Source organism: Zalophus californianus, chromosome 11 (assembly GCF_009762305.2).
Source record: "Zalophus californianus isolate mZalCal1 chromosome 11, mZalCal1.pri.v2, whole genome shotgun sequence".
NCBI classification, from domain to species: Eukaryota; Metazoa; Chordata; class Mammalia; order Carnivora; family Otariidae; genus Zalophus; species Zalophus californianus.
The window spans coordinates 103,098,305-103,126,160 of NC_045605.1; the positions used below are offsets into that span (position 1 = coordinate 103,098,305).

Genomic DNA, 27,856 nt, shown 5'->3' on the forward strand with positions numbered 1-27,856 from the left:
CACGCCCCCTGGTGGCGGTCTGTGGCAAATATGCAGGTCCCAGCGTGGAAAGGCCTAAGATGGAAAACCAAAGTGTAGAAGAAAGGAAAAGGCCACGAGAGCCCAGACCCAGGGCAAAGGAGCAGAGGGCAGCCGCTCGAAAGAGGATATCCAGATAGATGAGGCCTTGTGGACATGATCAAAGACGCCTTTCAGCAGAGCATGATCCTGACTTCCAACCCCCCTACACATCCCCCCCACCCGGGCCCCCAACCCCCAGCCCCAGCAGCCACCCCTTCACTTCGCAAACCCACCAGAGCGACCATTCGACGTGTAACTCATCAAAGTTTATTATGGCAATTAATTATACAAACATACCAGCGATCGTTCATCCAGTTCGGAAGCTCTTGAACCATAAGAGTCCATTAGTGATTTCTCTTTATAAATAACTTAGGAGAAGCAAGCACAATTGGCAAGCAACTGACAGCACGAATGGAGCATCTCCTGGCGAATACCCACTGATGGCGCGCAGGCCAGGGAGGGGGGCAGGCACCAGAAGGTCGAGTTTCCTCGTGGGCCCCCAGCACCCCAGGCCCACCAGATGCTGGGTACTCAAGTAGTGGACATTTCAAGGCACATATGACTTCCTAGCTGATAGCAGCTCCAGAGTCTGCCCTTGAGACCCGGTTCATATCTGGAACAATCAAGTTAATGCTTCGTTCCTCACACCCCTTCAGTCTACTGCCTTTGTTATTACTGAACACGTGAAAAACCCCCAGTGTGCCGGGGGCTGTGTGTGGCACGGAGTCACATCCCTGCCCTGTACATTCTGAAGACGAGAGAGAAGCACAGAAATGGACTCCGTCTGACAGAGCGATGGTGTCTCCGAAAGCACCAGGTGGGAAGTCACTGTTCGGGCGTCCTCTGTCTGAGGAGGGGTGCTGGGGCAGGGGGAGTAATGCCAGGGAGCCAGAGAACAGAGATGAAGTGGGGGGGGGCACTGTGGATGAGATTCAAGGCACTAGAGGAGTGGATGGATGGGGGGTGGGGAACCCCAGAAGTCAACCGGAAATGGAGGGCCCCAGAGAAGAGAGGGCGGCTTGGGGGAGGTGACCCGGCCCTCCACTCCTAAATGAGTCCGGTGTGAGTGCTATCTCCTGGGCCAGAGCTGCTCCCTCTCCTCCAGCCACGGCAACTCCCGGATTCTCCAACCAGCGTGAGCAAGGTCTGGGGTCCACCTTCACAATCCCCAGCTTTCTCGCTGCTCCAGCTGCCGCCGTTCAGCCCAGCTCACAGAACACGCTTCTCTGACACCGGCCTATCAGAGTTCAATTATGGCTTTATGGGACTTAAAAATCAGCAAGAGTTTTTCCTAACTGCGCCCTGCCCCTGATCCAACTCCAACCATGGTGTGCGGTCCTTGAAAGGACCGGACAGACACAGAGCTGCATCCCTGGCCACGGGCACCAGGTTGAACGTGCCAAATCCCAGGAGAGAGGGAGGGGGGTGAGCAGGGGCTGGAGACCGGCCTCCTCGTCACTGAGATCACTGCATTTGGTTCCAGTGTCCGGGAGCGCAGTAGATGTCCGCCAACGCACACGCCTGCTCACTCACACGGACACCCACGAAGAGGGACCAAACTCGCCGCCTGGCTAGCACCAGAAAAGCTGAAGCCAGTCACCGAAGGGAGGCGCTCCCTTCCCCCCAGGAGGCCAGTTAAGTGCTGTGACCGGCCACGCTGCCAAACCAGTCATACTGCCTGGTTGCTTTCCAGGCCTGCATGCTCCCAACCAGGTCCCCCCAGGGCCCCCGTGTGCTGACACAAGTCCACTTCCAAGGTAACCTCGAATCTCAGTGGTGGGCAGGCCGAGGGCTGTGGCACAGGTGGAAGTAGAGAAGGGCCGAGGGCCAGGACGGTGTCTAATACCCAGGCCAGGTAGGACCCTGAGCTGGTGGAAACCCATAGGGCGGGGCGGGCCCAGGGGGGTAGGGAGGCTGAGGGGGACCTGAGGGCTGGGGCTGACCTGGGAAGCTCGGGAGGGGGTGCTGCGTTGGGTAGGGAGGTCTTCCTCCTGGCGAGAGGTAGGGGGCCTGTTGAGGGTAACCAGGACTGGGGGCCCGGCTCCCTGCCAAGGGGTACCCGGGGCCAGCGGCAGCAGTGGGGGCCACGGGATAGCCTGGCCGGGGGGGTGTGCTCCTCTGTGGGGACCAGGAGTAGCCCGCAGCACCCCGGGGTCCCGGGTGGGCTGATGGGTACGGGGGGCCCAAAGGCCCCCTGTAGGGAAAGGAGGGCTGGGACACCACGGGGAAGGGGGCCGGCTGGAGCGCGCCCTGGGCGGTGGGGCCCAGGGGTATGCCAGGGGACGGGCTGTAGGGCAAAGGGTAAGGAGGCACTACTGATGGGGGCGGGGGCGGCTCTTCGGCCACAGGGGGTGTCGCCTGGGGGACCGGGCGAGGCAGGGGCGGCGGGCGTGGAGGAGGGGCGTCACCGGCCGGCTCCTGGGAAACCCTGGGCTTCCTCATCACGTCCTGGAGCTTCTCCACGCGCACCCTTCGCAGATGGGACAGCATCCTCATGGAGGAGAAGTTCTCCAGAAATGTTTCCAAGGGCACCTCGCCCTCCAGGAACTTCTCGGCCATGGCCTAGAAGACATAAAGTCTGGTGACAACAGGGGCCTGCCTGGGATCAAGGCTGCCCGTGTTCCCCGGGATCAAAGGCCAACTGCGGCCCTCCGGCACAGCCCGCTGCAGGCACTCCCCGTCTTCTCTGGCCCCCACTTGGGACTTTCTCCTTAACGGCACTTATCACCGCTGACCAATTCTACCTGCACTTGCTCAGGTGTTCTGTCTCCCTCACCAGAATGGCAGCTCCTAGAGGGCAGGGGCTGTGGTGGCCACTGCTGCCCCCGCCCCTGGCATCGTGCCAGGCTCACGGCAGCTCCTGCATGGCCGTGATGAATAAATGGATGAACACTAAGCTACTCAGTTGCCAGTGCAGACGGGCCCCGGGCTGGGAGGACCTGGAAGCTTCTTCCACCCAGGGCACGGAGAACTGGAGGGAGCCCGTCTGCCCACAGACTGAAGAGATGGCCAGAGGGAAGCAGAATCGAGAGGCCAGGCAGCCGGGGTGGGGCCAGGGGCCAACAGGGCCTCCAGCGGGACTAACCGTGTCATCCACCTTTGCCGTCTACTAATGCCCCTGGTCCCAACTTTGCAGACACACGGTGCTCATTCCAAAGGGTTCCCGCTCCAGGGCCCGACACAGAAGAAGGTGTGACAACGGCCATCCTACCTCAGACTCTTCTTCGATCTTCATGCCTTCGATCTGCAGAAGGTCTAACAGAGTCTCTGGCTGCAGTGCTGAAGAAAATTTTTCTGGAAGGGAGGGCAGAAAGATCGACATTCTGCCAAGTGCCTTTCCATTCAGTGTTAGAGGCTGAGCTTTCGGCAAAGACCCTCACAGCGTCCTCTGTGTGCTCAGGGGCCCAGCCCCCGTCAGGGGGTCTGGTGTGGAGCCCAGTTCCCTGAGGTCACCTTCCTGAGCAGAGAGGGCTCTACCAGGCCCGGCCCAGACCTTGGCTAGCCAGCCGTCCCAGTGTCAGCACGAAGGACTCGAGCATCAGAGCCCACCAACCAGCCCCAGCCGTGTGCTGCCTCATGGGGGCAGGGGGTCGTTACTGCACTGTCTGAGCACCAAGCTTCTCCACGGCTGAGACCCCGACAGCCCCCCCTCACTGATGGCAGGTCCCGGGACACGGAGAGCCCAGCCCAGCACCGCAAAGCACGGTGTTGCCCAGCAACAGCGGGGAGGCAGGCTCTCTGGACTCAAGTCCCAAATCTAGCCAGAGAAGCCTGGCCACATTCCTGACTCTCTCTGAGCCTCATTTTTCTCATCTATGGAACCAGAACAACAGTCCCTCCCCGTCTAGGCTGTTGGGAAAAACATATGTGAAACACTCAGCGCAGGGGGCCGGCAGGGGATCTTTCCTATCCCGGGGAAGGGGGAGGGAACGTATCCTTCTGCACTATTCCCAGAGCTAGAACGGGGCCTCCAAGTTGACAGACGAGCACCCAGAGCTTGCTCCCAGGCCGTCCCTACCCAGCTTCGCCTTCTGCTCCTGGCACCGCTCCACGAGCTTCCGGAGCTCCTGGTACTTGTCTGAGAGGTTTGAACGGCTGATCTCCAGGGGGCCTTGGAACTCCAGGTTCCGCTCCGCCAGGCTCCGGTTGGTGGCCAGTGCCATCTCCCGTTCCAGCTGCAGGTCCTGGACCTAAAAGAACAGGAGGGTGACCGTAAGAACCATCACCACCATCACCACCACTCACCTCGCGGCAGGCTGCACCTGGGGATTCTGGGACTCCTCACTCCCAGTGGGAGAAGGGGGTAATACCCCCAGCTAGGGTCCGACGGACCTGGGCTCAAACCCTGAGCCAAGCGCTCTGACCCGGGCGCCTCACTGAATCGCTAACCCAACACCCCATGCGGTGGACGCAGGTGGGAAGCGCGCTGAAGGTCAGCAGCTTGCCCAAGGCCACGTGACGAGCAGGAGCCGGGCCACCACGACCCTGCAGAGCTCCAGCAAGCAGGTGGACCAATTAATATGAACGAGGCAGAGGCTTTCTAGGAGGGAAGGGACCAAAATCCCAAACTACTTATCCCCAAGATTCTGAGGCAGAAAGCCTACTCTGAGAGGCACTAAGGTGGCCCGAGTCAGACCACAGGCCAGACATGCATGAGGCCTCAGAACGGTTACTCTGAGGGGTGAGAAAGGCAGGCCCAGACCCGGACAGGCTGATTCAGGGGAGACTTGTCCTTGCTTCCTGGGCCACAGGTAGGTCCTGCAGAGAAGCTGTGCAGATGAGCTAACGGCGGTGTCCCCAAGAACTGGAGGAGCCTCTCAGCCAGCAGAAGGCCCCCACCGACACGGGCGACCTGAGGCCCTCATGCCAACCTTGGCCCCTGGCCGTGCCCCCCCGTGAAAGTACTTCCCCAAGCAAAGCAGCGCCTTCCCCTCAGCCAGGTCCCTTGTGGCCATTAGCAAGGGAGGTGACAGCCCCAGGAGCCCTTACCAGACCTGCTACGGCCTGAAGCTCCACCCCTGCGCCAGGGAGTCCTCTTTACCGGGAGGAGGGCAGAGAGTCAGACGCAGCACCCCCGAGAAAGCGACGGTCCACTGAGAGCCCCGCGTGGCATGGGAAGAGAGGGCTCAGCGCCCAGTAGAGGGCTCAGGGCACCGCTGCACACAAGTAGCTGTCACGCGGGGGCCGCCACGGTCGGCACGTGATGAACGGACCGGCTCATCCCCCACAGGCCAGGGGTGTCCCGGAAGCCTGCCCTCCTGCTGCTCCCCGGCCACAGGGCCTTGAGCCCTGAGCTCTGGGGCGGGCCTGGAGCCCGCTCTTCATGCGCCAGATGGGACAGAGGGGGCACAGACCCGCCTCCCCTCCACAATGCGGCCGCTGGGGCCCAGGGATCCTGGGGCCTGCCAGGGGTCTCTCCAGTCTCCCCACAACAACAAGCTGCCCCCACATCTGGGCTGACTGGTTTGCTGCCATGAGCACCCTTCTGAGCCACTCGGCAAGCTGCAGAGTGGGAGGCCTAAAGCCCTCTGCTCAGCTGCCCCCTGGCCCTCCTAGGTGGGCCTAGACCCACGGCCTTTTCCGTGGGTCTCAGCCAATAAATCCAAGCTGTGTCATTCAGCCCTGCACCATGCCCTACACGTTCCGGCCTGTTCCCCCACAGCCTCCCGCAAATCTTTCTCCATGGGGGGTTCACTATGAAGCCTTCCACCAGTCATTCTGAAGAGGTCAATTAAGACAGTTCTAGCACCCCGCCCAGAGGTGCTCACCAGGCCTGGCTGGACCCCACCGGTCACTGCCCTCTGTGGAGAGAGCCCCCCTACTAGCTAGCTTTCTTCTCTCCAAGCAACGTCCACATACCACACCGAACCAGCCCACGTCTCTCTGCACAGCCACGCGACTAGGATGTGTAAAATTATGTTTGATAGACCATGGTGGACACCTCGTCCCAGGGATTTTGCAAATCTAAGTAGCTTGCCCTACTTCGCTTCCCCTTGATCCCAAAACTGCTTTTCCCCTCCAAGAACTCAGATCGACTGGTCTGACTGGCTGTAGTCCACAAAATTCGAGTCGCCTTCAGCCCCAGAGCGTTGTCTGCGCTTACATTTTCTGCAATTCTGCACTTCGGCATCAAGTCTTTCAGCCTACTCAGCTTGGAAATCAATCAATTATACTTATGTGAAGGCTCGCCTCTGCCAAGTTTCCCACACTTTAAAACTGGCCTTGGAATTCCTAGAACGCCGTGCTCATGGCAGAGTCAAGAAACACTTATGCTTAATTCGTGACAAACGGAGGATGAAGGAGTCCGGCACGGTGCTGGCTGGGCCAGATCCTGGCCTCATCACGGCCTGACTGACCCACTGAGGCGGGCTTGGGGCTTAACCAACACAGGTTTTGCTTCCAGTCCTCGCCAAGCGAGGCTCAAGGCAGCAGAATGTGCCACACAGAGCCCCCCTACCTGTCCTCAAACCCTGCCCCCTACTCGATCCTCCCTACCCCCCAGCAAAGATTGCTCATTTGGGCAGCGGGGCAGGTGGGGGGAGGTGGGGGCAGTCAGAGCACAAGCTAGGAGGGGCAAGGGAACACGGCCGCACTGGGCACACCGTACAGAAAGCAGGGAGAAGCTGGGCAGGGTGGCTTCCCTTGTGTTAACACACCGTGAATCCCCAGCAGAGACATATCATACCTATTCACCAGTGAAAATAAAAATCTATTCCGAATGCTAATCCAATGAGCTCGGCACTGCTTGCGCTTGTGTCCGTCCCCAGCATGAGGGGCGGCAGGGGTAGCTTCCCCAGAGCAGGGGACAGGCTGCAGCTACTTGAGGCGGGACTGTGGGTATACCCACCCAGCTCTTGGCCCCATCCAGTCGCCTGACCTCGCAGGGGTCACGGGGTTGAGGAGACGGGAAGGCCATTATAAATACAAGCATAAAGCTCTATACATTCGGAAGGGTTATTTTATTCCCACAGGGACTGTGATGAGCTGAGACTGGTTAGGTGCCAGTTATTACAGGAAACGGGATCAAACAGGAGATGGGCCCATACCCCAGGCCAAGAATGGCTCCTCCCCTAGATGCAGGGCCAGACAAGGCCCTTGGGGAAAGACAGCCGCAAAATGGTAGGAGTACTTGCAGAAACCGCCTCCAGGGTCAGGCTGGAACAGTATGTGGCGACTCACAGGGGGGCCCCAGATGCCCCAGTACTGTCCCCCAGAACTCCCAGAGAGCCCAGGGGCTGGACTCAGATCTCAGGGATTCCTCTGGCTTGATCCAAACCAGAGGGAAGGCCACAGAAAAGGGAGAAGAACATGGCCCCAACTCCCACCAAGCCAGTGTCCCGAAGCAGGGCCAAGGTCCCATCTGCTGGCCTTCCTCGGGCCCTATGACAGCCTTGCTCTACCTCGGGGGCCTCCTGGGCCAGCTGGTTAATGGCCTCTGGGTCATTCTGCATCTCCTCCAGCTCCTCCAAGGTCTTGTCTTTCAGAGTCTCCATCTTCCCTGTGAACACAGAACAGAGAGAAAGACACACTGCAGTTTCCCACTATGCTTCCACTGGGCGGGAAGCCTCAGGGTGGGACAAGGGTCCCAGCAAGCAGATCCCGGCCACCCTGCCATCCCGTCCCCAGGGAGACCAGGGAGCCCCACTCCTTCCACCAAACCATGAGCAGCAGGATAGGAGAAAGCCCTCGGCAGCCAGAGGCAACACCACGGCTCCTTGGGGTGCTAGATAAAGCTGCCCAAGGAGCACACAGGAAAAGGCAGAAGGAGAAGCCAGGCAGCCAGGGACAGAGATAAAGTTGGGCCCAAGGCTGCCTGTGAGCCCAGATGCCAGCAGGCCCTCTGGTAAGCATCTATTTCTGCCTGAACCGGAAACACACCCGAACCTTCACACGCGGGGGCTGTGCGGCCTCAGCATCCCAGGCTCGAGGGTATCACTGCTTGTTCTGCTTAGCACCCCGACAACCTGGGGTTTCCCTTGACTGTGCTCGGCGACCACAGTCCTCTCCACGGGCCACAGAAACGGACAGTCACGGGCAGGGCCTCCTCGGGGAAGAACAACAACAATCATCATATTGGCCCCCAAGGCACGAAGAAGGCAAAGAAAACTGACCGACCCCAACAGAACATCCGCCGGGACAAAAGAGCTGGTTTCAGCAGGGCTCCCCCTCCTCTGTCACTCTGCCAACAGGGACACCGACTGTCTGCGTGACAGACAGTGGGGTCACAGCCAGGCCCCAGGAGGGAGCCCCGGGGACTAAGAGAAGGAAGTGCAGACACACTGAGGCCACTCTTCCTTTCTGCCGACAAGGTCCTCCCTTACCTTTTCTAGACGCGCATCCTACAGCCCTGATGTCCATCTTTCTCATTACAAAAGTGATGTTCGTTTTCCAAAGAGTCCAGGTTCCAGAGAGACCGAGAGCGGGAGGCCCCTGTCCTCCCCCGCACCAGTGCTCAGCCTGCGGGATCCCACGCTGCCCATAGTGGGCCACGCCGGAGGCCGTGGTAATAGGGAACTTCTCTGGTGTCGGGGCCCTTCGCCAGGATTTGTTCCTTAAGCCCACACTGTGTCGGCCTCATCTTACTGAACCTTATGCCTGCCCATTTTGCTGATGGAGAACCTGAGGCTCAGGGAGGTCCCTCGGCTGAAGTGTAATAAGGTCCGAGGAGGGGCTCTGGAATCGAGGACCAAAGTGGCACCTGTGTGACCAGAAGTGACCTCCAGGTCCTAGCCTCCCGTCTGGAATGGAAGGGAACGGTCTCCCCTAGGTCATCGGAAAGATGAAAGGAGAAACTGATCAACAGTGACAGCCCCCCACTGGCCAGCAAAGTGCTGTTTCCTCCTCACATGCCGGCACAGCTGTTTACGGTACCCCCTTCTCGTGTTCAAAACACGTTGCGACAACAAATTATAGGGTCACCCTCCTGAGAACGAGCTAGCCAAACAGAGTAGTCAACCACCATCTCTTCTCTCCCGAGGGTTGAATGTGGTCCCCAACCTCTAAGGCAAGGAATGCTAAGTTTTGCACGTGCGGTCTCTCCTGATCCTGCCGGGGCCGTGGTGGGGGGGGGTGGGGCGGGTGGTAGGCAGGCAACTGTCCCTTTACAGGTGCGGATCAGAAAGATTAGTAAACGGCAGAGTGAAAATCCAAACCTCCCTTCTGTCCCCATCTCACCCTGCTGGTCTGAAAGCTGGAGCAGGGGAGTGGCAGACTGAACAGGGCCCGGGAAGGAGAACTCTGGGGGTGCGCCGCTTCCCACCCTGCAGACCGAGTGAGTCCACCAATGAACGGGACCAGCGGGGCAAACACGACATGTGGAGCAGCGCTCTAAAAACAAACCTGGTCTGAGTCCCGGCCCTGCCACTTCTCAGCCGAGGGACGTCCCACAACCAGGACCTCCCCGAGCCTCAGGTTCTCCATCAGCAAAACGGGCAGGTGGAAGGTTCAGTAAGATGAGGCCGACACAGTGCGGGCTTAAGGAACAAATGCTGGCGAAGGGCTCCGACACCAGAGAAATTACTTGTTACCACGGCCTCCGGCATGGGCCAGGTCCCGCGGAGCGCCGGCAGCGCCGAGCCGGGCTCCAGCACAGAACCGGGTGTCCGCCGGCTCCTGCAGTCGGGGCCGGGCTCAGAGAGCCCGGGGCCGAGGGAAGCTCTGGCCTGGGCAGCTGGCTGACCACACACCCCCTGGCGCGGTCGGCAGGGTGTCTGCAGAGGCCCCGGGCAGGTGCACTCCCACACACGGGCGGAGCCCTGAGCGGAGCAACTGTCCCCCAGCCCCTTCCCAAGGCGGGTGTCACCGTCCGTGCTCGGTAAGTCCCACACAAGGCAGCACGGCCTCGAGCGGCGGATCACACGCTTTCCAGTCTCAGGACACCTTTCACCCCTAACATTACTGAGGAACCCGAAGAGGTCTCCCTTATGTGGTGGATTTTAGGTATTAGTATTGACCATATGAGATATTAAAAGTGAGAAATTTTTCTAATTTATTTTCTTTGAATGTTCATAGCAGCTTTCATTGGAACAGCCTGGAATTGGAAACAACCCAAATGATCTCCAGTTAGTAAAGAGTCTTACAAGCTGCACTACAGCTGTATAGTAAAGCTAGATTCTCCAGTAAAAAGCAAGAAATCGATGTCTGCGACTTGAATGGATCTCAAGGGAATTTTTCTGAGTGAAAAGTCATTTATAGAACATTCTGTTTATATAACATAGGATTCTTTTTATACAACCTTCTTAAGATGAGAAGGTTGTCAAGATGGAAAACATGCTGGTGGCTGCCACAGGGAAACATTTTTAAAATACAAGACTACGCAAGCACTCATATGTCAGAAGCCACCAGAAGGATGATGTGATCGCATGCCATGTACCCTCCGAAAACCCCACTGTATACTCATGCAAGAAACACGGTAAAAAGGAAAGTAACACCTTAGATTATGAGAATCATTCTGACCTCACAGGCAGCCTGAAAGGGTCTCAAAGACCACCCCTCCACCCAGGGCTCCCAGGAACACACTTTGAGAACCACTGGCCTCGAGGTTAGAATGGACTCTGCAGCCAGATAGCCTGGGTTTGAATCCCTCCCTGTCACCTACAAGCCCTGTGGTTTAACTTCTTTGTGCCTTAGGTCCCCCATCTGTCAGAACAGGGGTGCATGGAACACAGCGAGCCTAAGTACTTGCATTACGAGGACCCTCGCGACCAGCTGATACAGCGAGTACTGCCAGCACCCGACCTCGCAGAGGAGGCTCAGAGAGGGGAAGTCACTTGCCCCGGGCCCTCCCCAGTGGGGGCTTCGCAGCATGCCCCTCGAAATCGCCAGAGTCCCAGGTCCTCCTCCAGACCCAGAACTCTCCAGGACTCTTCGTGTGACTTTTAACGAAGTTTTCATTCTAACTTCTACCCAGGGTCAAACTCGTGTGGCATCCGTGGCCTTTCTTTCCCCTTCGTCTGGCACTCTGAGGGAACTCAGGTGCGTGCAGCCTCCCTTGATAGAGGAAAAGCAAAGACCCCAGAGAAGAAGGGGTTCGTCAAACAGTCCATGCGGAGGCAGATGCAAAGGCAGGGCTCAATCCCCTGTGCTGTTTCTACTGAGTGACCTCTGCCAGGACCCCACACATACTTCCCCCGGGTGCCTGTGGCTTGCCTCGTGTAGGCAGGGTGGGACCAGGCACGGGACGGGGTTCTCCCACTCCAGGACCGAAGCTCTGGATTTGCAGCCCCGTGGCAGGGGGCCAGGCGAGGCAGCCTAGGCAGCCTACCACAGCGTCAAGACCAACCAAGAGAACGTCGAGGCTACAGCTCCCGAGAAGACAGCCCAAGCTCTGGCCAGCTCCGTGGGGAGACTCACACAAAGAGCATACCTGCGACACTGTCAGGCCTCTATAGGCCAGGAGACCCACGCTACCCAGAGGCCGAGTCAGGGGACGTCCAAGGGGGAGGGCCTGCACTGGGCTCAAGGCCCAGAAGGCACTGGGAGCACTGGGAGCTGGCCTGACTGGAAGGCCCTGACGCAGAACCCACCCTGCAGCCAACCGGCAAGACTGGCTTCTTGACCGGCTCACCTTCACCAGCCACTTTCTCTCCCCCACCCCCCAAAAAAGGGAAGTATTTTCATCAGAGGAAAGTCAGCAAAACAAAATCTTTGTATAACATTCAAGTGTTCTGTAACATTCTGAACTGTTTTCTCACGGGGGCTGACAGAAGCTGTTGTTGATCTCTCTTACCGGTATCTCTGTGGACCTAGTGTGTGTCCATCCCGGAACCAGCAGTGCGCGTGCGCGTTCAGTGGATGTCTGTGCAAGCAAAGTGGCCAAGTCCCCTCTCCAGGTCACACACAGAGGGGCCCGATGTCACTATAACTGGCATGCGGCTGCCACTGCTTTCGTGAGGGACAGGGTCAGCTACAGCACCGAGGGTGTAACTTGTCATCAAAGCTTGGCAGTAAGTGACCATAGACATTTAGCCAGCAAGGGGACTTCGCTGGGTTAAAGAGTGCCGGCCAATCAAGAAGGAAGTGTGCTCCCCAGATAATTCTGGGGCGCACTGACGTGAGCATGCCCTCCACCCACCACCCCAAATGGCAGTCTTCCTCTCCAATCTAGAGCCCCACACCTGGCTCTGTTTGATGGCCTTGAAATCCCAGAGACACACATCCCTGGAACTTCCAGCTGGTGACCCGAATAATCACTGTCTTTTAGACAGTGAGAATTCTCCCGGAAGTGGGCAACGGATGAAGCACACAGCTCTCATACTGAGACCTTCCTCTCCCAGCTTGGGTCCCTGGTTGGGGAATCCCATCCCCAGCGGGGTGCTCCTAGGTGCTGAGGTCACCCCCACCTCCCTCGGAGGCTGGGAAGGTATGCAGGTATGCACCTGCTTGAACTCGGAAGATCAAAGGGATGGGAGAGTGTTCTCGCTCAGGTCTGGGAGGACTCCCTCGGCCACTCCCTGATTGGGAAAGAGGACCGCCCCCATATTCAGAAAAGGAACATCGCAGCCCCGTGGTTGCAAAAGACCTCTCTCCTGTGTCAGTCCCCTTTCGTGGCAGACTTCCCAATAGGCCACGCACGCTTTGAATGCCTCAAGAACTTCAGGTCTGAAACACCTCCGTTTTACAGCAGGTCAGCCCCCTTAGACCCAACTCTCAAGGGCGGCCTGCGTCTTCTGGCAGGCTCAGCCACAGCGGGATGGAGGCCACAGCACTTCCAACTCCACCTTCTCTGGTCCCGCTTCTACCACGCCCACTTCACAGATGGTGACACTGAGGCCGAACGGCAGATAGCTTGCCTGTGCTGAGGGAAGAGGGGACACCTGGCCCAGGAGCCTGACCCTGGCCTGCTGCTCCTTCCACCAGGCTCCCCACCTGCTCTGTGCCCTGGCCTCCTCACACCGCCTCACCAGCCCAGAAGGAGGTGTGCTCGGGATCCCACACCCAAATGTGCCACACATTCCTTTTAGGGACTCCAACTTTCTTACCTGTGAAATGGGTAAACAGTCCCTGCCAGTCACATGGCTCCTTTCTTCTGAGATCAAAGCCCTTTGCAAACTCCCCCGTTAATTTATATAATCGCTCCAGGGACTAAAGCAAATACAAGGCTTAATTACCCCTATTTCAGAGATGAAATGAAGCCCAGAAACAAATAATAAGGGTATTGCCCAAGGTCCTGTAAGCTGTTGGGGTCAGAGCACCGGAGGTCCAAGTCCCCTTCCATCCCTGGCGTTTTCACATCACAAACATCTTTGCCCCACCTGCTCCGCCGCCCATCACAGGAGAGCCATGAAGATAGTTTAGTTATAAGGCTGTCCAAGTTGCAGAGCTTACAATCCCATGCAAGCCCGCTGATTACCTAGGCCCATCTTCGGTCCCTGCCTCCAGGATGGAGGTGGCTCACATCCTCACCCTCTGACAACAGTTCTGGGCCTGGGCTTTACTGTGGCATCGCCCACCCCTGGACGTGAGTTACCAATGCCTTTGTTTTGGAAGTCACAGAGACGTCCCGATTCTCAGGGCCACCCAGTGAGGTTGAACGCAGCACGCAACTCTCTAGGTTCGTAATTCGGAAACGGCAGGAGAAGCACGGGACACTCTGCCCAAGGCCCACAAAGCAGATGCCCCTGAAGCCCGGTCACCTGATGTGCCAGAAAAACCCAAACTGGCACTTCTCACAGTGGCCACAACCACCCGGGATGTCACCATGCAGAGAACTGGCACATTACTGAGAAGTTACCTGGGGTCCCAGGGTCCAGGGGCTCTGTTTCCAGAGGGCCTGACAAGTGCAGTTACCAGGCCCCTCAGCACCCCAGGCCCTGACTCAGACCCCCTTCTGCTTACCCAGGGGCCCAGGAGGATGCTGGGTACTTCTCGGGTGGTGTCTGGGGATTGCTGCTTGGGGGAGGGGATAGGAGAGAAGACACAAGCCCCTTGAAGGCAGGGAGATTGTCTCGTTCACCTCTGTCTTCCCAGCGCCTGGCCCAGCCTCTGGCACGCTGACAGCTCACAGCAGTGCTTGCGAAAGACGGACCCAGGCGGGGAGGGAGAGACCCAGGCGGGGAGGGAGAGACCCAGGCGGGGAGGGAGAGAACAGGTCAGTCAGTGGGCAGACAGACAAGACACAGAGGTGTGGGAACAGGGCTCCCCCCTTCTCCCGCCCCCCTTCATTTCTCCATGCCTTCACTGAGTAAACATTTATGGAGCCGTTACTACGTGCCAAGAACTGCACCAGACCCCACAGCAAAGGAGGCAGGACGAATGAGGTGTAAATAAACACCAAGTTCTTACTATGTGCCAGGCACAACCTGAATGTATAAACACTGGTACTAACTCCCCCCCCACTCAATTCCGTTTTAGAAAACAAAAACTTCACCACCACTCACAGCGAGTGCAGGTACCAGGGGATGTGACACATCTGGGGGCCAGAGCAGTAAGCAGGGGGGAGGTGGCTGGCTCTGAGGGCTGGGGGCTCTGAGGGCTGGGGCGTTGGGGCGTGAAAAGCCCGCCAGGCCTCCCTGAAGTGGGGGGGGGGGAGCGCTGCTGCTTGTGTGGGGACAGGAGTCAGAGGGCCACGGGCAGGTGACAGCGGGGCCCTGGCAGGAGCGGCTGCAGATCCACGTGGCTGGGAGAAGGGGAGGGGAGGCTGCCGACGCAGGCGGCTACACAGCCCTCACGGGTCCAGCAAGACAACACCTCTTTTGGGGGGGGGTGATACCATCGACCCAAAGATCAGACGGGGACCAGGGTGGGAAAGGCCACGCATGTGCTAATCCGTGTTCCCTCCGCAAGAAGAGAAAAATCTCAGTTTCCCTGCCAATAACCCAAGAAGGAAAAAAACTTCCTTTCCTTTCTCTTTTGGCTCCTCTGCCGCTTTCACCTCCAGACAGGCACCTGCGGCCAAGGCCAAGCCACCAGGCGGGGAGTGTGTCCCTCTGTTTTCCAGAGCAGGGGCTCAGCCCAGCTCGGGTACTTCCTGCGGGCAGCAGGGCGGCCAGGCTTGGCCAGACCTGCCGGGTCCCCCGGGGAAGCTAGAAATCCAGATCCAGGTGACCTCTCTCCAACTTTTAAGTTGTAGTAGCCAATTCAAAAGTTGTAAAACAACAACAACAACTGGGCGAGGTGTGGTTAGTCAACAGCTCCCTCCAGGAGAGAGAGGTGCCTGCCACAGGAAAGGAGGGAGGGCACGGGGGCGAGGTGACAAACACCTTCCCCAGGCACCCTGGAGCTCCCCACCGGCAGCAAGCAGAACCAAGGGGGCAGGCTTGGGGGTGCTGCCCTCTGCCTCTGAGGCCACACACCGGGACGGGAAATGAAGCTCGCAGGCTCAACTTCTTCGGATCACTGATCACTCGGTATCTTGACTCGATCGCTCTCACAGGCCTGGTGCACGGGGAACAGGATCGAGTGAAGGTAGCAGGCCCAAAGGCGACTCCACTACACCCCAGGGGACTCAGGCCACTTTCCCACTGCTCCCTGGGGTGGGGTGGAGGGGGCTGAGAATGGAGCTGTTGGGAAGGGTTCAAACTCTGGGCTGTCTTCCCGCTCTGTCTTTAATGGGGCGGCGGGGGGAGCAACGTCTGGATGGCACTTGCTCAATGTGGATCCTTGCCAGGACTGTTTAGCTCAAAAACAGTTTCAACTGATATCAGATCCTTTACAAGGATAAATTAAAAAAAAAAAAGTAAAGACAAAAAGCAAAATGCAGTCTTTTCTAAGCTCAGATCAGAACAAGGTGTGCCAGCCTTGGAAATGGCTTGCGATGCCCAGGGCCCGTTGCCTCTGTCTGAACAGTCAATGCTAGCTCTCCCTCAACAGGATGCAGAGAAAAGCACAGAACATGGACTGATGCCCGGGGTTTGCCCTTTGGCTCCGCAATCCTTTAGCTGTGTGACCTTGATCAACTCTCTTAACCTCAATTTCCTTATCTGGAAAATGGACACCATGACGGTAATCCCACCTCAGGGGTTCCGTGCCTCAGATGAGCAAACAGCCCTGGAGAGGGCCTTGCAAGCTCCTGAGCACGGGACAAATACTAATTACTCTGCCTCTTGGGGGTAATCCAATGATGAGGGGCAACTCTTGACACCCCTGGGGCTCGATATAGAGTCAAGCAAATGTGACTGCTATTCCTGATTCAGAAGATGGAACTGGGACTGAGCAGGGTGCCTCTGTTTCCCCGGCTCCCCCTGGCAGACAAAGCACAGGTTCCCATCACTCCCCTCCTTACCATTAGGAGACCAGGATGACCCGCCAGCTACTTCAAGCCCAAAATTACACTGCAAGGAGAGCTGCAGAGGCCTTGGGCTTCTTGTGAAATTCCCACATCCACTTATGGCAGCACAAGAAGTAGTTACCATAGCAACCTGCACAGCTCAGTGTGCCTGAGTTAGAGAGACCTGGCCCCATCCCACCCCTCCTGTCAAAAACACCTGCGGTTGCCTTAGTCAAAAACACCTGCGGTTGCCTTAGAAACCTTCCTATTCCTGCTGCTTAATGAGGACAGATTTGTTGACCTGATCTAGTTTTCTTTCCCTAGAATGATTCTAGCCGTGCACCCGAGTATCAGACCGTTAGTCACCTGACTTCCCACAGGAGTTAATAAAAACAAATCAAACCATCATGCGCTCCTCACTTGGTCCAAAGCACCACGGACCTGACCTTCCCTTCAATTTTAAAGTTGGCGTGTAAGCGCCAGAAGGGAGCCTCCTGAAGTTTCCTCTCTAAGGAATTTCTGGGGTTGGGGCAGGGAATTCCTCCCCATTCCCCAGTGCTAAACAGTTAAGACAGCAGGAAGGGAAGTGGAAAGAGTTCAGGGCTTAAGGGCCAAATATTCCTGGATTTAAATCCCAGCTTGACCTTTTACTAGCTCTGTGACCTTGGGCAAATTATTCCGCCCTTCTTACTCGGTTTTCTCACTGGCAATATGAGGCTAACGCTACCAACCTCGTGGGCTGTTGTAAGGACTTAAAGAGAAGTAAGGGAGATAACCTCTAGAGGTGCTAGAAAAACCACCAAGCAGTCGCTAGGTAGCATTAATCCACACACTCACACCTTACCACCGTTGCAAAATGCTGCCTGACACCCTGGCCAGGCACCCAGCTAGGCTCAGGAGGGAGGGCAGGTCCTCAGGAAGGCAAAGGGTGGGGCTTTCTGAAACACAGGCTCCAAACCGATCTGAACAAAGATCCTCCAATATAAGTGTGCCGACACATCGATGGGGGCGTATACAACCTCTCAGGACAGGGTCTTTTGACGGCAACGGTCATCTTTACATAAATATCTACATAACAACCACATGCTCCTCAGATCCACTGAATAACTCCATGACGTTATTCTCTCCCCCTTCCCCCAGAGGCAAGCCGCTAAGTGAGAAGACCCAGGAGGCATGAGCCCCTTCCCTGTGCCGAACACGGGGACACGGGAATGGCGCAGGACTTCGGCCAACTGCTTTCTCTACTCAGTGGGCTGCTAGCCAGGCTGGGGTGGTCCATCAGCAGAGGACACCTGTGGAGCTGGAGGGCAGGGCTGGCAGGGTGTGGGGCCCCTGGCTACTTACAGTCCTTGGATGGCCCAGCCCATCCCCTAAAGGGGCCCCTCCCAACCCTGCTGAACCTCCACCCCTCACCCTCATCCCAAGGGTGACTCCACTCGACCTTACCCACCTTTCTCTTCTCCCAAACCACCTTCCCTGCCTGACCCCCATTTCCCCGCCTCGGCTTCGCGCCCTCACTCCCAATCCTCCAGGCCGCCCCGACACCCCTCCTGTCCAATCACCAGGTCTCACCTAGTCACTGCTCCCGCGGGCTTTAATCCAGGCACCTCCGGAGTCATTTTTGAAAGCACTACGTCCGGCCCCCTCCGCCATCCCCGAAGCCAGCCATCTCTCCTTCCCTCCTCCCCATCCCTCCAGCCGTCGGCACCTCTGCCTCCATCCTCTTTACCCACTCGCTTGGGGTGCCCTGTCGTTTTCCGAGTTTTCCGGTTTTCTAGAGGAGGTCTCCTTTAAAACGTTACCCCAAGGGCGCCTGGGTGGCTCAGTTGGTTGGGCGACTGCCTTCGGCTCAGGTCATGATCCTGGAGTCACGGGATCGAGTCCCACATCGGGCTCCCTGCTCAGCGGGGAGTCTGCTTCTCCCTCTGACCCTCTTCCCTCTTGTGCTATCTTTCATTCTCTCTCAAATAAATAAATAAAATCTTAAAAAAAAAAAAAAAAAAACGTTACCCCAAGCCCCCAGAGCACAGAACGGACACCAGAGGCCAGGCCCGGGGTGGGGATGGGGGGGGAACCCTGCTCTTCCAGCTCAGTCTCCCCCAAGACCTTAAGGGGGCCCCCAGGCCACCTTCCCAGAACACAGATTGAAAGCCACTGCCCTTACCCCTGCCCCCTGCCCAAGCCCCCCATCCTCCACTCTCCTTCAGCTGTGAGACCTCACCAGCAGGACGGGCCGGAGGCGGGGGGGGGGGGCGGGGGGTGCGGGCGGGGGGGTGCTCCTGGGCACTTCCAGAGCCCTGTGGAGGCTGGCTGAAGTCTCTGGGAGAAAGAGCAAAAGATGCTTCCCAGAGGAGCTGACCTCTGAAGGACAGGCAGGCATTTGCAGGATGGGGAAGGCACAGGGCAGAGTATTCCGGGCAGACGGACGGCGAGAGCAAAGCCAGGGCACTACAGCTGGGGACACCTCGCGGACAGGAGTCAGACCAGGCTTTGCCGCCACCACTCAGCTTCCTCTCCAGGCCGCGCCGGGCCACCGGTGAGAGACAAACGATGACCGTGCAGAGCGCTTACAATGTACCGGGCAGTGTCCTAGGCGCTCTGTCCTCAGCAGCTCGTGTGATCCTCACACCGGGCCCTCGCGGCCATGCAGCCTGCGGCCTTCCTCATTCTCCACACGAGAAACCTGGGTCGAAGAGAAGACTTGTACCTGATCCCAGTCTCACGACAAGGAAATGGCAGAGCCCAAATTTCACTGCGGTGCTCTGGCCCTGGGGCCCGTACCCTTCACCACGGCACCACGCCGCCCCTCAGTCAAATGCATGCCCTTGCAACATGGTGCCCAGCTCTGGGGGCAAACTTAGGACGTGGTCGTTCTTGCTGACATCTTTCCATTAGACTTCTAAAGAACAGGGGCTGGCCACACAGCACCCGGGGGCCCCGGATCTCCCAACACCTCCTTTGGGCCCTCGCCCTGCAGGGAAAGCCCAGTGGCTAAAGGCTCTGGGAGACAGACAGCCCCGCACCCTCGGTCCTACTGGCTGGGGAGCTTGGGTGGGTCCATCTCTCTGGACCTCGGTTTCTCCTCTGACACAGGCCTTTTACAAGGATGAAATGAATTAGTGCCTGGGAAGTCCAATGGCCGGCTCTCAGGCCAGGCTCAACACACGGTCAGGATCTTCTTCATCACCATGGCTGAGCTCCCACCCGGCCCATTCCCTCTGCAGATGCAGAGGACAGAGAACTGAAGATTCTTCCAGAGACAGCATCAATGATCGGTGCCACAGAAATCCAGTGGCTGGGTGTAACACAGATCAATAACGTTCCGCTTCAGTCAATACAATGGCCAAGAAACAGGTTATTTAGTAAGTAGCCCATTCTTGAAACTTCCTGACAGTAAAACACAAGCAGGACACTTTGCAAAGCCTCTTCCTCCTGTGGCCCACGGCTGAGTGAAAAGAAAACCATCCTAAGCTACTCCACACCCAATGGCCACTTGTTTCTCTGTTGCCCCAACTGTTCAGATGACTCAGAAAGGATTTCAGGCTGGAGCTGTCAGCCTCCCCCCGACCCCCACCCCAACTTCCTAACCTACAGAGGGCAAGCTGAGCTAGCAGGTTCGACCATCCCTTTAGGAAGGATTAGGATTAAGGTCAAGGCAAACACCCAGGAGTCTGTATGAGGTCACTCAAGGTCTGTCTGTTCAAAGGCCAGGACAACGAGACCATTGTTCTCACTGATTTGGGGCCATCCTAGGCTGGCAGAAGGTGGGGCACCTGTAGATCCTCCCCCTGCCAGGAATGTCTGACGCTACGAACTTCTGGGTCCCCCAGAGGGAGGCAGGTGTGCTGAGGGCAACAGTGGAGCCACAGAAAAGAGAAACTAGGCCAGAGCCTCCTCATATCTGCTCTTGACTCAGGCAGGGATCCATGAAGGCCATTATCAAACGCGTGAAGGCCATTATCAAACAGGCGACACAGTATCAGCAGCTACACCGGGCTCTGGACCCAGTTCCATGCTCCAGCAGAAGGCCTACTCTGAGCCAGCCTCGCCGGCAGCTGTCTGCCGGGCTCTAACAGACTCCACCCTCTGCAGCCCTCCCCCACACCCCCCAGGAATCTCTAGAGAACACAGCCAATCAGAGCTCTCACATCCCTGCTTAGAACCTTCCATAGCTCCCCAGTGCTTTAGTATTTCATTCAAAACCTTGTGCTCCTGGTCTTGGCATAGAAGGCCCTGTATCAGCTGATCCCAAACCTCCCTTTTCAGCTAGATCTCCTTCCACTCGCCTCAGGGACTGCTCACCCCACCCCAACTCTCTGTGTTACCTACTATTCCCAGAAGAAGCAACATGCTTCCACTCACTTGACAAATATTCTGTACCTATAAAAAGATCAGTATGACAGGGATCCTGCCCACAGGAGTTCCCAGCTTTGGCCCCCAGCCTTTGTTCCTACCATTCCCTCTTCCTAGAATACTCTCTCCTATGCCTTCTCCAGCTTGAAAATGCCTGCCCATCCTTCAAGTGTCAGCTCCTTCTCCCAAAGACTTCATCCTACCCTCCCATGGTGCTCTGTAAGTACTACCTGGCATTTATTATATAGGAATCGGCATGTTTCTCCATCAAGACTGTGAGCCATGTTGCTCAGGAACTGTTGTTCCATTTATTTTGTCTGGTTTTTTGGTTGGTTGAGGCAGGAGAGAAATCTGGTCCCGGTTCCTCTCTGTTGGTCCAGAGTGGGTGTCCCTGTCCAGTCAGCACTCATTGAGTGCCTTGTGTGTTAGACATTGACCTAGTGCTGGGATGCAGACCTGAGCAACATGCCGTTTTGTTAGTGGGGAAAAATTAACCCTGGTCTAAAGACTGTTCTGATCCCAGGTAACAAAACTTAAGAGCAAGCCTTTAAAGAATGAAACTGTTTGCAAGCAACTTAACAGTGTCTCAAAACAATGCCAAGAGCATACACAGATATACAAAAATATCCAGCACCCAACAGGGTCAAATCTGCACCATCTGACATTGACAAAATTACCAGACATACAAAGAGGCAAGAAAATGGAATCCATGATGAGGGAAAAAAACCAATCAAGAGAAACAGACTCAGAAATGCAGATAACAGAATTTGCATAAAAGGACATTAAAATGGTCACTACAACCATATTCCGTATGTTCAAGAAGCTAAAGCAAAAACTGAGTGTGTTAAGTAGAGACATGGAAAATATAAAAAGAGATCCAAATCTAACTTGCACAGACAGAAACTACAGTGTCGAGATAAAAAGCATACTGGATGGAAGTAACAACAGATTAGGCACTACGGAAGAAAAGATCGGTGAACTTGAAAAAATAACAATACGAACTACCCAAAACAAACCACAAAGAGAAAAATAAAAAGACCAGGGGAGGAAATGAATGAAGCATCAGAGAGCTGTGGAACAACAGCGATCAGACCTCCCAACATACTTGTAACTGGAGTTCCCAGAGAAAAGAAAGGAGACGAGAGAAACTATCTGAAGAATTAATGGGCTGCAAACTTTCCAAATTTGATGAAAGCTATAAATCCACAGATCCAAAAAACTCAAATAACCCAAGCACCATAAACAAGAAGAAAACTATACCAAGGCACATCACGATGATTAAGTCGTTTAAAACCAGTGATAAAAAGGGGCGCCTGGATGGCTCAGTCAGTTAAGCGTCTGCCTTCAGCTCAGGTCATGATCCCAGCGTCCTGGGATCGAGCCCCACGTCGGGCTCCCTGCTCAGTGAGGAATCTGCTTTTCCCTCTCCCTCTGCCCCACTCCTGCTTGTGCTCTCTCTCACTTACTCTCTCTCAAATAAATAAATAAAATCTTTAAAAAAAGGTGATAAAAGCAGAAGGAAAAAGGGCACAGTCGAAATGGAACAAAAAATAAAAAGGACAAGTGATTATTCATATGAAACAATGCAAGCCAGAGGACAGTGGAACCACATCTTTAAATGCTGAAATTATAAAGATCAACTTAGAATTCTATACCCAGGGAAAACACCTTTCAATAACAAAGGCAAAATAAAGACTTTCTTAGACATCCAAAAGTTGAAAGAATTCATCACCTGCAAGAAATATTAAAGGAAGTCCTCAAGTCAGAAAGAATGTGAAACAAAATGGATCTACACAGAGGAATAAAGAACACCAGAAATGATAAACATGTAAGTAAATATAAAATATATTTTCTTTTTGATCTCTTTACAAAATAATTGACTGTTTACAGCAAAATAATAATGTATTGTGGGATTTATAACATACATAGAAGTGAAATGTGTGACAACAATAGTACAAAGTCCAGGAGGACAGAAATAAATGTATACAAAATGGTATATCATTTGATGAGACTGTGGCAAGTTAAAGGTGCATACTATGGGGGCGCCTGGGTGGCTCAGTTGTTAAGCGTCTGCCTTCGGCTCAGGTCATGAGCCCAGGATCCTGGGATCGAGCCCCGCATCAGGCTCCCTGCTCAGTGGGAAGCCTGCTTCTCCCTTTCCCACTCCCCCTACTTGTGTTCCCTCTCTCGCTGTCTCTCTGTCAAATAAATAAATAAAATCTTAAAAGAAAAAATTTCTTTTAAAGATGCATACTATGAATCTAAGGCAACTGCTAGAAAACAAACAAAAAAGAGTTATAGCTAATAAAGTAGCATAGGAAACAAAATGAAATCATAAAAATGACTCAACCCCAAAGAGATCAGGGAAAAAAAAAAGGAAACGGGAAGAATATTGGACAAATTGAAAACAAACAGCAAGATAAGAGTTAAGCCCAATAATACTAATAATAATATTAAACGTAAATGTTCTAAACATCCCAATTAAAAGGCAGAGATTGAAAAACTGAAGTTTACAAAATGCAAAACCTATCTATATGTTGCCTACAAGAACCCACTTTAAAGACACACATAATGGGCGCCTGGGTGGCTCAGTTGGTTAAGCGACTGCCTTCGGCTCAGGTCATGATCCTGGAGTCCCGGGATCGAGTCCTGCATCGGGCTCCCTGCTCGGCAGTGAGTCTGCTTCTCCTTCTGACCCTCCCCTCTCTCATGCTCTATCTCATTCTCTCTCTCAAATAAATAAATAAAATCTTAAAAAAAAAAAAGACACACATAATTTAAAAGTAGAAGGATATGAAGAAATAACACCAAGCAAACGTTGATTTTTGAAACACTATCCATTTTTAAATTGTGATAAAAAATATATAACATAAAAATTACCATCCGAACTATTTTAAAGTGTAGAGTTTTATGGCAGTAAGTACACTCACACTGTTATACAACCATCACCACCACCACCAACAGAATTTTTTTTATCATCCCAAACTGGAACTCTAATTCCCATTAAACACTAATTCCCTATTCCTCCCTCCTCGGTCCCTGGCAACCACCATTCTTCTTTCTGACTCTGTGAACTTAACTACTCCAAGAACTTTACATAAGAGGAATCATGCAGTATTTGTCCCTTTGTGATTGTCTTGTTTCACTTCACATTATTTCTTCAAGTTTCATCCATGTTGTAGCACGTGTCAAAATTTCCTTCCTTTTTAAAGCTAGATAATGTTCTATGTATGTACCACATTCTGTTTGTCCATTCATCTGTCAATGGATGCTTGGGTTGCTTCCACCTTTTGGCTACTGTGCATAATGCAATCCCACAGCAATAATAAGAGTTCCAATCTCTCTACATCCTCTTGCAAATACTTCTGGGTTTTTTGATAACAGCCATCTTAATGGGTGTGAAGTGGTATTTCACTGTCATTTTGATTCTCATTTCTCTAACGACCAGTGATGCTGAATATCTTCACGTGCTTATTGGTCATTTGTATATCTTCTTCAAAGAAATGTCTATTCAAGTCCTTTGCCTATTTTAATCAGATCACTTTTTTTTGAGTTGTAGTTCTGTATATATTCTGGATATCCACTAATTTGTTAAAAGCCGGATTCGCTATATTAATATGACATGAAGTAGATTTCATTACCAGGGGTTAAAAGGGTCAATTCATCAAACAAATGACACTTCAAAATGCTTATGTACTTAATAACAGAGCTTCAAAATACATGAAGCAAAAACTGAAAAAACTACAAGGAGAAATGGACAAATCAATCATTATAGTCATAGGTTTCAATGACCCTTTTTCACTAACTGATAGAACAAGTAGACAGTAAAGCAGTAAGCAGTTAAGACTTAAACAGCACTACCAACCAACTTAACTGACATTTATACAACACTCCACTCAACAAAGCAGGAAACACATTTTTCCCAAGTGTTTATAGAACATTTACCAGGGAAGACTATATCCTGGGCCATAAAACAAGTCTCAGTAAATTAAAACATTTCAAATCATACAAAGTACATCCCTTGTTTACAAAGAAATTAAGTTAGAAATCAGTGTTTACTGGACAGAAAGAGAAAGTATGAGTATAATGCTGACTTTGTGTCTTCTACTACTTGTAATCCTGCCAAGGAAAGAGTACATACATTAGCAGGGGGACTAAAGTACTTAATGTCTTCAATGCTAGGCGTACCTGACCTGCGCTGTCTGATAACGTGTTCATGGTTGAGTCTCTCCTCTCCTCTCCAGCCCATCCTAAGCCCCAGGGGCCCCACTTCTCAGCACCAGCCAAATCACGACAAACCTGTTTGGTATTTGCTCAAGTCTCTCACAGAAACCAACGAAGGGGAAGAGAAATGCAGTAGAAGGAGCACCTGTTGAAGTAAACATACCTTTTAAGCACCCCAATCCTCAGAGACATCACCACTACAGAGATCTCTGTGTTACAGGGCAACTATTCAGGAACAAACTGGAACCTTATGAAAACTCTAGACCCTGAGCAGAAACTAACAGAATTGTGGAACAAGAGGATCCAGTGGGATGAAAACAAGGTCTTCAATGACCTGATTATGTCAGCCTGGAAAAACCCTACTGGTACTGGCCAAAAGTATCTGGAAATGATTCACATGGCTAGTTAGCCCAATGCCCTTTCAATGGCAGATTTATGTCAGATTAGCAAATTTCACAGCAATAAGTAAAAAGAAAACGAGAATCCTTAGAAATAATCTCACTTCCAAGTATAGAAAATCTACAAACTCCTTAAGGTGGTGCTTCTCAAATTTGACTTTCAAAACGAATCACTCAGTGCATATGTAAAAAATACTGATTCCTGGGACCCCTCCAGACAATCTCCAGAGGTTTGGCTCCATATTTTTAACAACCATCACAGATGATTCTTTTTTTTTTTTAGATTTATTTACTTATTTTAGAGAGAGAGAGCAAGAAAGGGGAGGGGCAAGGGGGAGAGAGAGAGAGAGAGAGAACCCTCAAGCAGACTCCCTGAGTGCGGAGCCCGACGCAGGGCTCAATCCCAGGACCCCAAGACGGTGACTGGAGCTGAAACCAAGAGCCAGTTGCTCAACCAACTGAGCCACCCAGGCTTCCCTAAGCATCACAGATGATTCTTAAGGTCCAGCAAGAACATTAGCTTTGAAATGAGACTAAGGGGTTAAAAATCCCGACTCGGCACTTCCTGGCCCTGTAACCAAACTATGTAACAACTCTGCAACTCCCTTTCCACCTGCAAAATGGGATCACCATTGAAGTGTTCTCAGAATTCACTATGTTCACAAAGCCCCTAAAACAGGGCCAAGAGTACATGGCAGTCAAGCAAGAAATCAGAGCTATTGCTACTTAAACCCAGCCAGCAGAAGCTGCCCGGATGAAGAAATCTAAAATGAAATGTTCTACCTAATGGAAATTACAAAGGCATCAAGCCAGTTTCCAAGATAATCGAGGAAAAAAGCCTTTCTGGGCACTAAGACCACCAAGAACAAAGACTCTCACTTCAGCAGCCAATAGTTACCCAAGCCCTTCCTCCCACCCAGAACCACAAGGTCCAGGCCTGGGCAGGGCTGCTGCTTTGCACAAGAGCCAAAGAAAGTCCTTCCTCCCCAAATCCCTCTGTCACTGCCACCTCCAGCTCTAGGGCCGACAGTCCTAAGAGTCAGGTGGCAACATCCTGGGGGCACCAGTAGTAAACAGGACTCCCGGAAAAGAGGCAAGGAGCCAATGAAGGGAGTGGAAAAGGCCTGAGTCAGCAACAGGATTACTTAGTGAAGGGAAGTGAGTCTGTGAAGTTTCCAGGGCTAAAGGAGACATTGCTAGGGTGGGTGAGGCCCGACACTGTGCTGGAGTTGATGGAGGGTCAACTCTGCCAGTAACTCACAACACAGCCCCAGGTAACTCCTTCTCCCACCCATAAAGTGGGAAAATAAGCACCTTATTGGATGTGGGGAAGAAATGAGGAGGAACCAGGCACCTATGGGAGATACACTGATACACAAACACCCCACTGCCCTTTGTACCCAAGAGGAACGGGACATATACTGGAGAGAGATACAAATATATACAGATACACACACACACACACACACAGGAGAGAGATACAAATATATAGATACACACACACACACACACACACACACACACACACACACACACACACACACACACACACCCAATGCCCTTTGTACTCAGCAGGTGAGAGATACAAATATATAGACACACACACACACACACACACACACACACACACACACACACACACACACACACACACACACACACACACACACACACACACACACACACACACACACACACACCCAATGCCCTTTGTACTCAGCAGGTCCAGGAGTAGGGTTTGGTCAAGGATGCTGGGCGCTCCTAGTCTGGGTACAGAAAAAAGGAAAACAGAGCCGAGGCTGAAAGCCCGTTTCTTTCACTGTCCTGGGGAAAGGGCACAGGCAGGGAGTCACAGACCAGAGTCTCTGTGACCCTACCCTGCCACCGGCCTCCCGTGTGACCTCTGGCTCCCACTCTTAGGCCTGCTTCCCCATCTGTACAATGGGCAAACTGGCTCTAACGTCACTGGAATTGCGCCCAGCAAGATGCTCAAATATGGGACGGGGGGTTGGAGGGTGGAGGTGAAGGGTGGGGCGGGGCCGGAGGCGCCACCTGCAGGGGGAAGGGAGGGGAGGGCGCTAGGGGCAGGGGCGCCGGCCTCCCTCCCTTCCGCGGCGAGGGGCAGAGGCGCCCGCGGCAGTCACGCGCCCCTCGCACCCAATCACCGGCCTCTGCCAGAATGAGGCGGACAGGCGGGGGCGCGCCGGGAGCCACTGCCAGCGCCACCCCCTTCCCCGTCCTCGCCCCTCCCCGGGTCCCGCTCACCTGCTCCGGCCGCCGCCACCTCTGCCGCCACCGCCGCCGCGGGTTAAACCACGGCCCGCGCCCACACTTCCGGGGCCCGCAGGCCCGCCCCCTCCCGCCGGATGTGACACCCCTCCAACGTCCGGGCCTGGGAGCGGGGCCCGCGCCGTTCGTCCCGCACCACGCTGTCTGGCCCGTGGGTCTGAGTCACCACGACACCGCTCCCCCCTTTCACCGCCCCCCCCCCGGGCCACACCCATGGGAGTCCCCGCAAGACCCTCCCGCGAGCGGCGGACGCCCGGCCCCGCCCCGCTAACGGCCTCCGCCCCGCCCCTGGGAGGGTTACCGCCCATTGGGCGGAGACTCGACC

The 27,856-nt window shown here is 54.3% G+C and overlaps 1 protein-coding gene across 20 annotated transcripts; it reads right to left on the bottom strand.

The window, feature by feature from the left end:
• Window positions 1–287: 287 nt before the first annotated feature.
• VPS37C (VPS37C subunit of ESCRT-I) lies at window positions 288–27,705 on the bottom strand. 20 transcript variants are annotated; one of them, XM_027578865.2, is made up of 7 exons: window positions 27,508–27,704; window positions 18,627–18,950; window positions 7,939–8,101; window positions 7,461–7,558; window positions 4,079–4,250; window positions 3,272–3,354; window positions 288–2,622 (listed from the first exon to the last, which is right to left on the bottom strand). In XM_027578865.2, exons 4-7 carry the CDS (start codon window positions 7,551–7,553, stop codon window positions 1,900–1,902), a joined length of 1,071 nt encoding a protein of 356 aa, XP_027434666.1. In that variant the 5' UTR covers window positions 7,554–7,558; window positions 7,939–8,101; window positions 18,627–18,950; window positions 27,508–27,704; the 3' UTR covers window positions 288–1,899. The 20 variants fall into 20 exon arrangements, with proteins under 20 accessions (XP_027434666.1, XP_027434674.1, XP_027434668.1 ...); XM_027578873.2 differs by having other exon boundaries at window positions 7,945–8,101; window positions 18,846–18,950; window positions 27,508–27,703; XM_027578867.2 differs by having other exon boundaries at window positions 7,945–8,101; window positions 18,839–18,950; window positions 27,508–27,703.
• Window positions 27,706–27,856: the final 151 nt, after the last annotated feature.

Coding starts and splice junctions, on each gene's coding strand:
- VPS37C (XM_027578862.2), bottom strand. Junction 3,355..4,078: donor GGAGCAGAAGGCGAAGCTGG/GTAGGGACGGCC, acceptor CCTCCCTTCCAG/AAAAATTTTCTTCAGCACTG. Junction 2,623..3,271: donor AGATCGAAGAAGAGTCTGAG/GTAGGATGGCCG, acceptor TATGTCTTCTAG/GCCATGGCCGAGAAGTTCCT.